General features: G+C 29.1%; 1 protein-coding gene across 2 annotated transcripts; it reads right to left on the reverse strand.

The window, feature by feature from the left end:
- On the reverse strand, positions 4,236 to 9,558 carry LOC109329824 (sugar transporter ERD6-like 5). Of its 2 annotated transcripts, none has more exons than XM_019563674.1 (17): positions 9,337 to 9,557; positions 9,120 to 9,182; positions 8,067 to 8,156; positions 7,894 to 7,953; positions 7,433 to 7,498; positions 7,272 to 7,337; positions 7,075 to 7,150; positions 6,923 to 6,987; positions 6,671 to 6,763; positions 6,370 to 6,450; positions 6,203 to 6,287; positions 6,068 to 6,111; positions 5,887 to 5,949; positions 5,749 to 5,808; positions 5,605 to 5,658; positions 4,915 to 4,974; positions 4,236 to 4,542 (listed from the first exon to the last, which is right to left on the reverse strand). In XM_019563674.1, the coding sequence occupies exons 1-17, from the start codon at positions 9,493 to 9,495 to the stop codon at positions 4,297 to 4,299; spliced, it is 1,431 nt and encodes a 476-aa protein (XP_019419219.1). In that variant the 5' UTR covers positions 9,496 to 9,557; the 3' UTR covers positions 4,236 to 4,296. The 2 variants fall into 2 exon arrangements, with proteins under 2 accessions (XP_019419219.1, XP_019419220.1); XM_019563675.1 differs by having other exon boundaries at positions 4,488 to 4,583; positions 4,868 to 4,974; positions 9,337 to 9,558.

Consider the following 15,704-nt stretch of genomic DNA (forward strand, 5'->3'; position numbering starts at 1 on the left):
AGTAACTTGTTTACTGAGTTCAAAAACTACAAGCTACCTAAAAAGCTACAAGTTTACATTGTCGAATAGTATCCATGTCAATTGGTGACACTTGTCATTCATGCGAGTTGTTTTCATATTTCTCGTATTTATTTAAAAAAATCATTATTATAGTATTTTATATTTAAAGTATAAATTTAATTGATATATCTTGATAAAATATTTATTGAATAAATTAATTCATTCATTCTTCCAAAAAAAAAGTTTTATTAAATATGATAATCAACCCATATATATCTACACATGAAAGTGATGCCAGTGAGAAAAGTTCTTATTGTTATAAATAAAAATAATTAATATTTGAACCATTGGATTTCATTTAAATGATTAGGATTTATAAGATAAATACACATAACTTTTTAAGTGGTTAAATGATTATTAACAAACTTTTAATTCCAATTATTTATGTAGACAAGATTAATTAATTTATGGACAATTAGATTTCATTTGAAATTTTATTTATACCATACACATTAGAACAAAAAGTTCCTTAACAGTACGTAATCACTTAAAAATTATGTGTATTTAACTTTTAAATCCTAATCATTTAAATGAAATTCAATAGTCCACATTATTCTTATTTATAACAATAACAATTTTTCTTACTGGAATCACTTTCATGTATACATATAGGTTGATTATCATATTTTAAAAAAATGAATTAATTTATTTATTTATTAAATATTTTATCACATAAATAAATTAATTTTATACTTTAAATATAAAAATGTTATAATAATTTTTTAAACAAATATAGGAAATTATGGGAAAAACTCGCATGGATAACAAGTGTCATTAATTAACATGACATTCTTCCCCAACGCGAGCTTGTAGCTTTTCAAGTAACTTGGTCTTTAAATTAATCAATGAACTCCTAGAGTCATTTGCTACACATATATGGAAGGAAACTTATATCTTTTAAAAAAAGGATCTTGTGGTATTTGAAAGCTATTTGAAGTAATATTTATAAAGTGAGAATAGCTTCAAATAAATAACTTACCAATTGTTGCGATCCGATATTCAGTCACATAATTTTCTTAGAGTCGCCACTATATTTTTATGGCAAAGAATATAGAAAAATATTTTATCCCAATTCTTGTATCACATTGCGCTTTGGCTTTTTTAATATCTACATTCAAGAGTCGGTTACGAAGCGGGGATGATAAGAGGAAGGGTCACCAATGAGGCTTCTTTTCCTTAACTAATCTTTGGACGGTTGAGCTATGCCGCTTCTGCTCCTAATTAAAATACTTCAACTACAAACAATTTTCTAAAGAACTGCATAGTCTTGATACCTATTTACTATAAGGATACGTAGGAGCAGAGTTACACATTATCACGCACAACAAATAAATAAATAAATTTTGTATTTTTTCTTAAGTAATTAAATAATCAAATAACTTTAAGAGATAAATTAAGTCATGCAATTTAGTGAGGATATTGTTTATAATGGACAAATAGGGCTATGGAAAATATTTATCTAGTTTTTTATTTTATTTATCAAAGAAATGTGATTTTCATTGTTATTGCTATTATTACTAATTATTAATTTTAATTAAAAGAAGTTATTTTTTATTGGTAATTAAATGAAATGAATAGATGTATCACAATATGACCGCTCGAAGATGATATAAAGATGAAAGATGATATCATAACTCTCCTCCATCTTTGATTAATCTTAAAAATTAGAAATTTGATAAATGATTATAATAAAATTTGGCACGTAAAAATATTTGCTAAAGCAAATAATTTTATTAATTGTCATTTTAATTATAGTGAGTATTGATTATTTTTATTGTTAATGTTTATTATAAGATCTGTTGCCAACAAACCAAAACTAAAAAGAACACTGGTATAGGAAACTAACCAAATTTAGTGCAAATGTTGAGACTATGGAATGTGACTTTGTCGAGAGATAGCCTACCAGTCTGCAAATAGTCACCAACCAGCAAGGAAACTGGGTAGTGTTGCACTAATCACTGACAGATTTATGATAGAAAACTATGGCAGTCTTATACCTATGAGTACAGTTAGAACACTCTAACATACATAGATCACTTGTTGTCAAAGAGATGAAACATTTGTGTAAGGATGTTTCTGGATTGTGCAATGATACTTAATATGACAAAAAAATTGACAATGGTTATGTAGACATCATGATTAAGAATTAATCACCTACTGAATACAATATATAGAAAAGAGGGTTGTTGGAAGTTATTTTGCTACTTTTTAGGATAATTTTTTGGTTATTTGGGATTTGGATAGGTAATGGTGAGTATAAGTGCACCATTTAAAAGAAGGGGAGAAAATTGAAAGTTCAACTCATTTAAAAGTATAATCTTGGGTTGAATACATAATATAAGAATGCAAGGAAGAAAATGTATATATGTAAAAGTGACTAGGAATTCATATTAAGGAGGTAACATGCATACTATATATTGATCTAAAAAGGTCTAATTGCTTCAAACATTTTATAATTACAAAATCTAGAGTGTATCTACATTCAAACATAAAAATAAAAATATACTTTATGGATAACTTAGGAATTTGAATCTTAGTTATAAGAATACATCATTGTTTTGTTGGAATTTACCTTCACTCCTTGATGAATAATAGTACACTAGATTAAATATCAATTTTCTCATGCAAAAACTAGATTTCACTATATTGAAAGATTGGAAAAACACATTTTCAACATTAATTCATTGTTGTCCCACATGAACAAGGGTCTTGGATAATATGGCTCAATGTCCATATAAGAAATCTTGAGAAATATATTCTAAGACTCTATAACTTATAGTTTCATTTGCCACAAGACAAAATGTGCCTTATTGAAGTCATAAGAAAGACAAAGGCATCTCCTAAAACCCACAAGTTAGGATCACAATAGATTGAGATGGTCTTATAAGGGTCAATGATATGATCATATCCAAAACCAAACAAGTGAAACAAAGTTCATCAACATCACCAAATACCCAAGGGTGATCAATGCATGGTGGGGATTGAGATATAAATTTGGTTGATGGATTCAAATAATTTACATAATTATCATTTTCATAATTAATCCAACATATCAATCCATTGCATGATTGCACAATCTCGACACCAAGACACAACTCGAGTGATGACTCATCAAATATGGGTCGAGACAAGTTATCAATTACGGATCAAAGAGAGGGAGACAATACAAATTTGTGATCCAAATAATAATCAATCCCCAATAATCGATGATTGTGAAGATTGGGATCAATGCTTGAACGATGTAAATGCTTCTTAACAAAATTGGAGCTTGAAATTAGAGAATTCCACGGGTTACATACACACTCGAATTGGATGAGCGATTTCACATGAAGCCACAATAGGATTTTATATATGAATTCGTTGAAAAGTACTGGACATGATGGGCATGTTGTGCCATCCTTTGACGCTCGTCTCTTGTGGCTTACGTTGGTGGGTTTTTTTTTTAAGACGAAAGGTGCAATTGCACCCTGAATATATTAATAGAAAGAACCGGATACAAAGAACAAGAAAAGCAAATTACATATGTTTGAATCTATAGTTAGGGAGACTTAACCAATTGTTAGAACACTCATTAAAAATAAAAGAGGGAATTGAGTTCTACCAAGAATCAATTTTGGAAGAGAGTCCATAATTCATGATGTCTCTATCCACATATTTTAATAATTGAGCAGGCCATACATATATATATATATATATATATATATATATATATATATATGGAAACTATAAACCAACATGTTTTGTATTATTGATTTAATAAGCTGAACCCTACCCATGATTTGAGAGGAAGGAATCTTTCTAGATAGCCAATTTCTGATTTATTCTATCTGCAATTGGGTGGAGGTGTATTCTTCTTGGTTGGGTGGAGGTGTATTCTTCTTGGTTTCTTGTGTGAGCATTATAGTAAGTCAAAATATCATTAAATCATGTCACTATTAAAATAATCATACTAGAAATGCATCTTAACATTTTCTTTAATTACAAATAAAAATATCTTATTTAAAAAATTATATGCTAGTTCATACTTGAATATGCATATGCTTCCAAATATTTATAGACAAACTTGTTACATTTATTACAGGAAATTTGACATTTAGTTACAATCAAATCGAATGTCGTTGGTAAAAGATAAATACCCGTATGTATAATACAAAAAAAATTATTAACTATCAATCTACCATTTTGAAAAGGAAAAAAAAATAATAATCTTATAGGAATAATGTATGAAATTCTGATTCATCTCTTTGTTGAGTATGAATTTAAAGAAGCTTGAATTTCTTCTAGTGTACACCCCTTAGTTTCTGGTACTAGTTTTGCTACAAATAATACAGTGAAACCACATATGATAGAAAATATAATGAAAGTTCCAGAAGAACTCCAACTCATAAGAAAGTTGAAACCATATGATACAATCCAAGAACATAACCAGTTAATCAATGTCACAAAGCTCCCAGCAGAACCCTTAACATTAATGGGAAATATCTGCAAAATAGAATATAATAAACCATTCATAATCTTATGATTTAGAGTAAATACTCATTTTAGTCATTCATGTTTTTCGACCTTATCAGTTTGGTCTCTCAAAAAATGAAAAACCTAAAATGATTCCGAAAAATTTCAAATGTGGGTCAAATTAGTCTTTTTTAGCATATTTTAAAACCGTGGTATAGACTAATTTGACCCAAAAAGGACTAATTTGACCCACATTTAAAAAATTTGGGATCATTTTAGGTTTTCCAATTTTTGAATGACCAAACTGGTAAGATCGGAAAACATGAGGGACTAAAATTGATAATTACTCTATAATTTATTATGTTAGAATATTTATCTCATAAGCTTATATAGAAGTTATACCTCGGACATTATAACCCAAGGAATTGCTCCAATGCCTAGTGAGTAAGATCCTACATATACCTGTTCCATTACCAGAATTAAAAAGGATAATATATAGTTTTGTCTGTCATTTTTTAACTCAATAGTAACTTGAGAAATACGAGCATAAACTTAGGCGCCGTTAAAATTTTATCTCAAAACTAATTGGTAATAAGAGAGAAATCCAACAAATATTTAAAATCTTGTTTAGGAGAATGAAGCAGACAATGTGAGACTTATTTCTCAACATGCCCCCTCCGTAGAAGTCTGTCGGACCAGGTGAAGAGTTAACTATGACCATGACTAAAAAGTATCTTTTAGCCCATGACAACTCGGAAAATTTGGGTTTTGGCTCTAATCTCATGTTAAGGTTTTATCTCAAAACTTATTAGCAAAGAGAGGAGTCGAACAAGTATTTAAACCATGACTAGAAGAATACGGTAGACGATGTGAACTTATTTCCAAACTGGGACAATCACATAATTGATTAGTATATAAGTATCAAATAAGCAAATGTGCTAATCTTCTATGAAATTTTACATTACTCTTCCACAATCATAACACAGAATGAATTAGTCCATTTAAGTCAGATACTTAGATCTTGAACTAAAATAGTGTGATTGAACAATATAGTGAAAGATTCATGTATGCATATAATAGCAGAAGCAGTACCAGTACACCGACAAGCGCCAAAATCGGACTGGCTTCCTTCCATTTATGTAAGTCCTGCATATCGAACGCATAATTATTAAAGAAAAAAGTTCATTCGAAAAATAACTTACTAAAGCGGATTATTCGATTAAAATTTAAAAGAACCTGCAAGAAGAATGATATCGCTGCAAGGAAGCATCCTAGGCATGTTCCTACAGCCGAGACCTGTGTAAGAGTCGAAATGTTCGATTCAGAATTTACATAACATCACAAAATAGTAGAAACAAAAGATCAATTTTTTACCAGCAGAAGTGGTCGTCTTCCGGATCTATCCATCAAAAGTACTCCCAAAGTTGTCATTGGAATCTACAACAACGAAATAACGGAATTGTGTGAAGAGACCGTGATTGAAGGGTGCACTCGTCAATCGTATACAGCACTAAGCAGACAGAAATGATGAAATTGTGTGAAGAGAATTAAAAACCTTAACAGCAACCATTGCAATTGTTCCAATACTCTCTGAAAGCCCTGTCATAGATAAGATATTTGCTTTCTTGTGAATATATTAATCTCATTAGTCGTAGATAAGATATTTTCATAATAAAGGATCGGCACGTACCAGCAGAGATAAATATAGAATTTGCATAAAAAACAATGCCATTAATCCCTCCAAACTGTTGCAGTATCATCAAGCCAACTCCAACCTAAACAAAGTAACTAAATAGCATAAGAGTCTTCAAAAGTTGAAGATAGGTTGCATGAATAAGGCGAGTTTAGAAAACTCACAGTAAGTGCCTTCATATACTGAATTTGAAATAAGCCGATAATGCTAGATTCGGTTTGCTGCTGAAGGGCTTCTGTATACTCCTGCAAAAAGAAAGTACAATGTAAAAAAACATATTTTTACCTGAGATAGGCATCGGTAAGAATCTCAGAAAATAAATCGAATCGGGAAGAACTAAGGAATTGAACTTTTATTACATTCAGCTAAGAACTACTAATGCTCAAAACAACAGTTCCCTTATTTTGCTTCCTAATTAGACTGTAACACAAAAGAAACACTAATGAACAAATACTTATTGTATACTTTAATTTCTGTGGCCTCTTGATAAACATCGACATTCTTCCCTCTAAGGCGCTGTAGAGCAGAATCACTCTCTTTCATGTTACCGATCTTTGCCTGCACGAGAATGAAAGTGTAACACTTGTGATATATTTGTCTAACGGCATGTCTTGACTCATTTGACAAAAGTAATAAAAAAACTCAGTTTCTTGTGTGAGCTGTGTCCAAGACACAGCGCAAACAATGAACTTACACCAGCCGTGATGAACAACTCACCAGCCACCTCGGAGAATCTGGGATGAAGGGTAGACTTAGAAGCTGTATAAGACACGGAATAGTCCCTAAGATAAAGACGGAAAAATATGAGTTACATGGAACTCGTTTTAATTTTGTTTTGTGATAAGAACAGCAAAAAGAAGAACAATTACCGATTAGAGCCACGATCCGCCAATTCAAGTACGCTCCAATAAGATAAGTTAATGACATCCCCAAACAAATCATTAGCTGGGAAAAGAACGCCAAACATGGATTTAAACTTAGCCTATATGCGAAAGATGTAAAACAATAGGTGACAGAATGCTACACACAAGATTAACACGATAATGAGAATATAGTATTTCTTTACCTGATGTAGTGCTGTGAATGCCCCTCTGAGATTCTTGGGTGTTATTTCTGCTACATAAACCGGTACCTATTACGGAAAAGGAAACTGTCCAATTGTATTTCCTGTGTGACTGAATATCATTTGAACTGCAACTATGACAAGTTACGAGTCATGACAATTACCACATACGATAGAAGTCCAATTCCACATCCTACCAAAAGCCTTCCGATGTAAAGCCACCAAGCAACCTTCAAACGGGTATCAAATGATAGATATCAATAACTGAACTTGCGGAAATCTCGTCAGATGAGGACATTTAACTGATAGAATCTTAGTGACCTATAACTCTACGGTTCGACCAATTAATTACTCCATTTTCATGTCCATAACAATTTCGGGTCAAGGGTGGTTGTCTCGTTCTAGGCTCACGATATACCTCTAGGCTTAATGTGTAACCCGGGCAAGAATCAAACTCTGACTTACATGCTTGACATGTTCCTTCCTTGCTAAATGCGCCAATCATTGTTGACAACAATTAATGCTTTATTACTATACTAAACAACACATACAATGCACCAGAGGGAGTAGCATACAAGAAACTCGGTTAAATTTAGAAATGAAATAGAATAAATTAATCGTAAACCTTAGAAAATGCTATGGCAATCCATCCCAATATGCAGAATAGCTGAGAGAATCCCATGGCCTGCTCAGCAAAATGCAAAATAGGCAAAGATGAAGTGTATTAACATTCAATTTACGATTAAACTTTGAGAATTCCATGGCCTTTTAGAAATACATAAGATCAGCTAAACTTACGACTCGGCGACCTGTGTAATCTGCTATTCTACCACTAGCAATGGCACCAATCATTGCTCCAATTGTCAGTATTGAACCAAAAATTGCATACTGCATAAATACAGAAAAGAAATTTGATGTTAAAGATGATGTTCTGCAATAAAAATATAACACGTCTAACCATTACACATGCTAGTTTTCATTGACAAGATCAATCATGTTAGATCCTTACTCGAAAGTAGTACCATAAGCTCCTAGAAAATCCAGGAGTTATATTTAGGGTCTCCTGATGTTGTTTTCCAGAAAAAATACAACATGCTTAACTATTAACACGTGTTATTTTCAGTGACGAGTTGTTACACGTGTTATATCCTTATTGGAAAAGAGCAACACAAACACCCGAACAAAACACCTATTTTTTGTACTAAACAAGCTTGAATGTGCTAAAAATAAAGGGTTTTGTTATCTTCTGTCATAAGTTTAAGACACCAAAAATAAGGACATGTTTCATCGAAAATTAAGTTTAAAAGTCTGACATTTTTTTGTATAATCAGGGGTATCATTTCATCCTATATGTAAGAAATAATCACTTTCAAGGGATGTGGAGGCCCCTTTCGCTCTCAAAAAACGAATCTTTGACCTAATACGACACCTAAGAATCTAGTGGGTCCTCACATCACTAGACCAACGTCTCTTCTTTTTTGTGTTGTGAAGCACTCTCAAACCAAACTACCCAATAAGCATTAGCTCTCCTTGAAAGGAGGTGATCCAGCCGCACCTTCCAGTACGGCTACCTTGTTACGACTTCACTCCATCGAATCAATAGCAACAAGTCTTGTTCGAAGAGGCTCATATACGGAACATCTCAAAATAATACCAGGAGCAGAAGATTCAATTAACCGAGACTCCAAAGCTGAAATTTCTCCTCGACCATCAATAGATTTAGCCAAAGCATTTATAACACGACCCAAATAAACCTCACTTACTAGTAAAAAAGGTATTTTTTTTAGTTTTGACACATTGAATGCATCAAATCCTTATGCAATATATTCATGATTGAAAAAAAGTTAAAACCTGGGCCACACCAAGATTGAGGTCATTCATGATTCCAGATTGAGAAGGAGATGAATATCCCACCTTCCAAAATAACATAAAAATTAGTACTCATCAAATTCAATATGAACTATAATCATTTGTTATCAAAGTTAACTATGATAAATCATTATTAAACTAATGATATAATTGAACTAGTGAAGTAAACTTGATCTATGGATTAATGATAAGAACTTACAGCAGAACCAAAAACATAAGAACCAAAAACAGCAACAAGGGTAGTTAGAATAAGAATAGTTGGTACAGAAGAAGTTCCTTCATCATTTTCAACGTTGTTTGTGGAAAGCAAAGGACTTGAAAGTGGGATTGTTGCAGGTTCTGTACTTTTGATACCCATGATTTTCTATGTAACAATTCAGAGGTTGAAGGTTCAAAGAGATTATTAAGGTTATAAACAATATATATATATATATATATAGCATTCATCTTCTTCAAACATTAGCGGTGACTCAACTTAGTGCTTAAATATTATATTTACCAATCTTATGGGACTTGATATTATATGAAGGATTTAATATGTATGGATTGGTTGTGTAAGCATTTTTTATATGTTAACTCTCAAACAAAATTAATCAAATCAGATAATATGTCGAGAGTATAAAAACTTTACGTTGATGATGCATAGATTTTAAACTCATAAAGGAAATGAAATAAAAACATATGTTTCGACTGAGTAATTATTTTATACATTATTATTACATTATTCGTCATTTATATTTAATTATTAATATAAATGAATGAGGGGGTAATATAGTGATTGGTGGTGTATAAATGTAGCAAATTAGTGGGGACTCAACTAATTTAAAGTACCCTTAAATATTATATTTTGTGAGAGTTGAAGCAACATTGTGCTTTTAAGCTTTTGAAAGATTAAAATGGAAATTACATGAGATTAACTTGGCATTTCAGATATATGACATGTAACATTTTAGATGCATTTAATGTAGGATGAACATTAAGAATGTATTGGATAATGTTTGAGACATTAAATTGGTTGGTTATTTTATCTGTTATATATACACATAACAATAATCAAGCATTCATCCTATTAAATAAATATCATTGTTTTAGAGTTTATTTCATTCCTTGTCCTAAACAGTTAAAAATAACAACATAAACAAGTATAATTTTTCTTAAAATAAAAGATCTTTATATTACTTATTAAAATTTGATTGGTCGAGAAATAGATAATCTCTTTAATTTATATTTATATATGTAAGGGTGGGGGCTGCTGGTGTCGTTGTTGACCAAAATGGGTGGAGTTGAATGGGCCAATGAGTGTTGGGATATGGATATATGTTGCTGTTTTTCAAAGGTAAGAAAAGGGACCACTTATCTTTAAGGGTGTTTTTTCACTGTATCTGATCAATTAGATTTTAATAAATAATATAAAATATTATTTTCATTTTTAAAAGTTTTTTTTCATTTATATAATAATATTTTATTGGCTCGAAATGAGGAACTGACCACTTTTTAGATATGAGATTGTCCCATAAACAAATATCGCTTCTAAGAATCGAACATATGACTTTTTGGTTTATCTAAATTTCAATGGACCTTATTTCAGACTAGTGTTATAAATACAATATTGATCATCAAACCGATCATAGTACTAGTATAATATTATAGCAGTTCAGTCGATGGTTCACTGATTAAAACGCATATTAGCTAAATTAGATATACATATATAATATATTAACATAAATGTTGAAAAATAAAAATAAAAACAATAATTTTTTTTATTTTCATTAAAAATTAATTTTAAATAAAAATCAGAATGTATGACTGATACGGTGCAATTGAAAACTGATATAATTATTGTACATAATAGTATTGAGATCGGTTTAAGAGTTAAATTGGTCTGCACAAATTTTTATTTATAATATATGTATTATATTATATATGTATAATACATAATATATAATATGTACTATATTATATTATATATGTTTAATATAGAAGAAAATTAATATGAAAGATACATCCCCAATTAAGGATAAGAGTATATGAAAATGTGACAAGTTTGACATTACGAATTTTGTCTAAAATGACTGCTGCAATTAGAGCCAAAATTCTTCACTTCGGACAATACTAATGCTGACAAGATGAGGAGGGAGATTCAGCATTCTTATCTTTTAAGATATTTATTTTTATCTCTGATTTTTTTTTAATTGCCCCCAACTTGTATTTATTTATGATGATTCATTGTATTTTTTTCTCCACATAAAAATGTGAATAGTGTTGACTTATAAGCTTTTGAGGTGGAGATTGTCATAAAATCATAAAGAATTATATAGAATGTGCATACACCTATCTTCTATTATTTTCACCATAAGGAGTACGGACGAGCTGCTTCTATCCGCTCACTTGGTTTGATTTAATTATGATTAGGTCTAAATATGGTTGAGTATTATCAGATTAGGGTTGGGTTCGAAAATTAGATACGGACAATATTTAGGATCGGATAGAAGACAAGCATGACCCGACCCGTCTCATGGTCATTCACTTATCATATTTGTATGTGTTTCTATTCAATTGTGTATACAATAATGAGATCTCTTCGGTCAAAGGTATCATTGATTTCTATTTTTTCATCATATATACACGATTAACAAATATATCATTTGATATGTCAAATTACATATTCATAATAATAAGTAAAATATTGAGAAGACTTTATCTAAAATATGTATACATTATATTTAATCGAATCTAGGATCGGATTCAAGTAAAAAGGTTGTTCTAGTCGATATTTTGTATCGGGTTAGCTTCGATCTAAGATCGAGTATATATTCAAAAATGACCCTACCAATATTTGGAGTCAAATAAGGGACAAATCTTACTCGACCCCACCCAGCTTATGCTCATCTCTAATCACAAGAGTTCGTCTTCCACATTTATATGTGCCAACATCCATCTATAATGGCCATTATGATGTGTTACCAACTCAAAAATCCACATATCAAATTATATATATAATGTTAGATATCTTTTAATATATATAGGAAGTGACTCCAACTAAAATAATAATGATTGTGAGAAATAAGAATAGTTAATATAAATTATTTGAATGGACGAGATTGAATATATTTACAAATGACTATCATATGAATAATAACTAACGTTTAATCTTAATCATTTATTAATGATTGTAATACTCAAATTTATTAAGTAGAAAAACTACTATATATATATATATATGGATGACAAATAATATATTAACATTGTAATTTTTTTGCAATAACATAGATATTAGACTTTATCTTTTAAAATAGTTGATATCCGCATGTTATTTTAAAAAGTGAATTACACTCATACCTTCTGTATTTTATACAAATCATCTCTTCATTTTTAAACTTACATAAATCACCTATAATTATATACATATATTACACTCATTATCTCTGTAAAAGAGATAAATGTGATTTCTTAAACAAAAAAATTGTGACGAGTGTAATTAAGTCAAACACAATATAGTATATTCTGAAAACAAAGTCCAAATAGTATAAGAGTTAATGTCTATTTATTATTTTTTGTTCGTTAAAAACTGCATCAATAATTGTAAGGGGTGTTTAAACCACTCTTATACTATATTGTAACTAACCAAAATAATGAATAGACATTGACTCTTATACTATTTGGGCTTGTCTTCACAATATACCATATTTTGTTTGACTTAATTACACTCATCACCATTTTTTAAGAAAATACATTTATCTCTTATACAAAAGTAGTGAGTATAATGTATGTATGTATGTAATTAATGGTGGTTTATGTATGTTTAAAGAAGGAGATGTGATTTCTGTAATTTTACTAAAACTCATATGTTAGTATAATTTACTCTATTTTAAATTGAGAAAAAGATGAATGAACTGATTTTGTAAGAGTTTCTTACACTGTCATTGCATTGTTCATTTTCAATCATCATTAACTTCTAAATAAAAGTAATATAAATGAACGATGGATGATATACTACGTGTGTATAAATCTTTGCATAGATATTACATTCTTTTAAATTTTATAAAAAATCATTGCGTGTGCTAGTTTAACACGGATTTAGGATTATTTTTCAATTAAAGCAACCTTAATGGAAAGTGTGACATTATTAATTACGTAGTAATATAAAATTCTCTACATCACTATCAATTAGATTACTCATGTACGTGATTGTTATATGATTAGATTTCCTACAACATATGAGAAGATTTATCTAAGTAACTAGGTTACAAATTATTTTATTAATAAAAATATTTATACGCCTCCTAAACAAATTAGTCTCCACTTAATTAGAAGGCACACATTAAAAATTAAATATAATAAGTTGAAACTAAGTTGGAAACAGTATATATAATTCACACAAAGAAAGTATTTGAAACAGATTCATGAAATATTTATCCTGTTATTGTTATTTTTTTTCTTGACCAAAAAATATATATGAAGTGTAAAGTAAACATAATTTATTCAAATATTAAACTATCTCGGTTAAATGAGCTGTTTCAAACAGTGTTATTAATATCATCTTTATTGCAATACTAATATAATAGTATAATACTTCAATCAATTTTACATTAATGAAACCGAATATTGATTTAGTTATATATTTTATAACAAATATAAATATTTTATTTGCAACAAATTAATAACTTAATTATTAGGATTTTATGTTAAAAATAATTATTATATTCAAGTTTTGAATTCTTAACGTGCCATTTTAAAAAATATTAAACTCTTTCATATGTAAATTTATTTTGATTAATTTTGATTGGTTTAATTACATATTTGTTATAATTGTTACATTACATAAATATAGGGATTATTTTACAAGTTGGGCCTGCTAGTATAATATGTTATTTATAACTATGATTTCAAGAGTTGTATTTGTATTTTAGAATAAAGGTTTGATATAATAAAGGATTGATTGTTATTTCTAGCAAAAAGTATATGAGAGGTATATTAGAAATTATCGAAATATGAAATATTATCTCACCTAAGTATTATCCTTTTTACTTAACCAAAATGTCTATTACTGAGGGGGATAATTTATTATTTAATTAGGAAATTTTGAAAATTCTTTGTAGTTTATATAGTATTAAAAATATATGATAGGTTATTTTGAAAGATGATAGTTGGTTAGAAAGTTAGGAATTAACAACTTAAGTTTATGTTAGTTACTTGCTTTAAAAGCTTTCTTTTCATTCTTTTCTCTTGTATAAATAAGTCATATTGACTCACTTCTTATTCAATCAATTCAATTCATTCAATGAGAATATTATCAATCTTTATTTCTCATTCTTCTTTCTTTAATCTTCTTTAAGATTTCTTTTATATACTTCTTGACTCATCAAGAAGCTTTCTTTTCATGACTCTTACCACATTTTAACATGGTATTTAAGGACTACTTGCTGAAATGGAATTTAAGGTACAAAATTTTATATTTCTTGGACACAATAATATATAAAATATATTGCCGTATGAAGTGCATCACTTTATATGTCAAGTTACTAGATTTTTGAATAAAATTATTTGAAGTTTTATTTTTTTAATACAATCTTGTGGGGCAATGGATCTTATATTACCATTTATAGGTCATCCATTTGTTTTGATGTGGGGCATAGGTATATTTTAGGTGGAATAATTGTGTTGGAGTTGGATATAATTATTATGAATAACATACCTAGAGTTCAAATTCGAAATATGAACTTATTTTTCACTCATCAAGTGCTCTTGGACATGTGTTTAATTTTTTTTCCACAATATTTAAGGCTTATCTATATTATTATTATTATTATTATATGAAGACAAAATTTACCCCTTTGGTATAACAGTAATAAAATTATGTAATTTTTATTGTTCACTGATTCCTTTTAATATTGAGAATGTTATTATTAATTTATTATGGTATGTTAAAAATAAGTGACCAAATGAAGAATGGGATATGATGTGGAAGAGACATATTAAGAATATTAATATTAATATATTCAATTTATCGATTCATTTAAATATTACAATACTTATTACAAAATGAATTAACTCTTTCTATCTTGGATGAGCCCCTCTTAAAAATAACTCATAATAATTATGAATTAACTCATCCTCATATCTAGAAATTAAAATTATAACTCATAAAGAATTTCTATTATTACTTAGTCTCCATCATCATTTACCTTACCTAGAAGGGACAAATTGAACATACTCAAATTGAACAAACTCTCTTCCAATTCACTCAATTTGTTTTTTTTTTCCTCTTATCTCCCACCCCAAAGGAAACTTCTTTGAATATTGTCATTTTCTGAAATAAAAAAATTTGGTGCTCGAATAAAGAAAAGGAAATGTATAGGTAGGGAAATAGTGTCTAGTTTTAAAATAAAAAAGTTGTTTCATGTGATTTAAAATCAAATCAAAATACTGGAAAGAAAATAAATATGACATGATTTTACAATTGTATGAGGAACTTAAAGTACAATAAAATAAAAATTGATTTGTGGAGGAGTTAAACAATTATAGGACAATACGAATAGTTAGTGTTTTTATGACTAGATATTGTTT

This window comes from Lupinus angustifolius, chromosome LG16 (assembly GCF_001865875.1).
Source record: "Lupinus angustifolius cultivar Tanjil chromosome LG16, LupAngTanjil_v1.0, whole genome shotgun sequence".
Classification (NCBI taxonomy): Eukaryota; Viridiplantae; Streptophyta; class Magnoliopsida; order Fabales; family Fabaceae; genus Lupinus; species Lupinus angustifolius.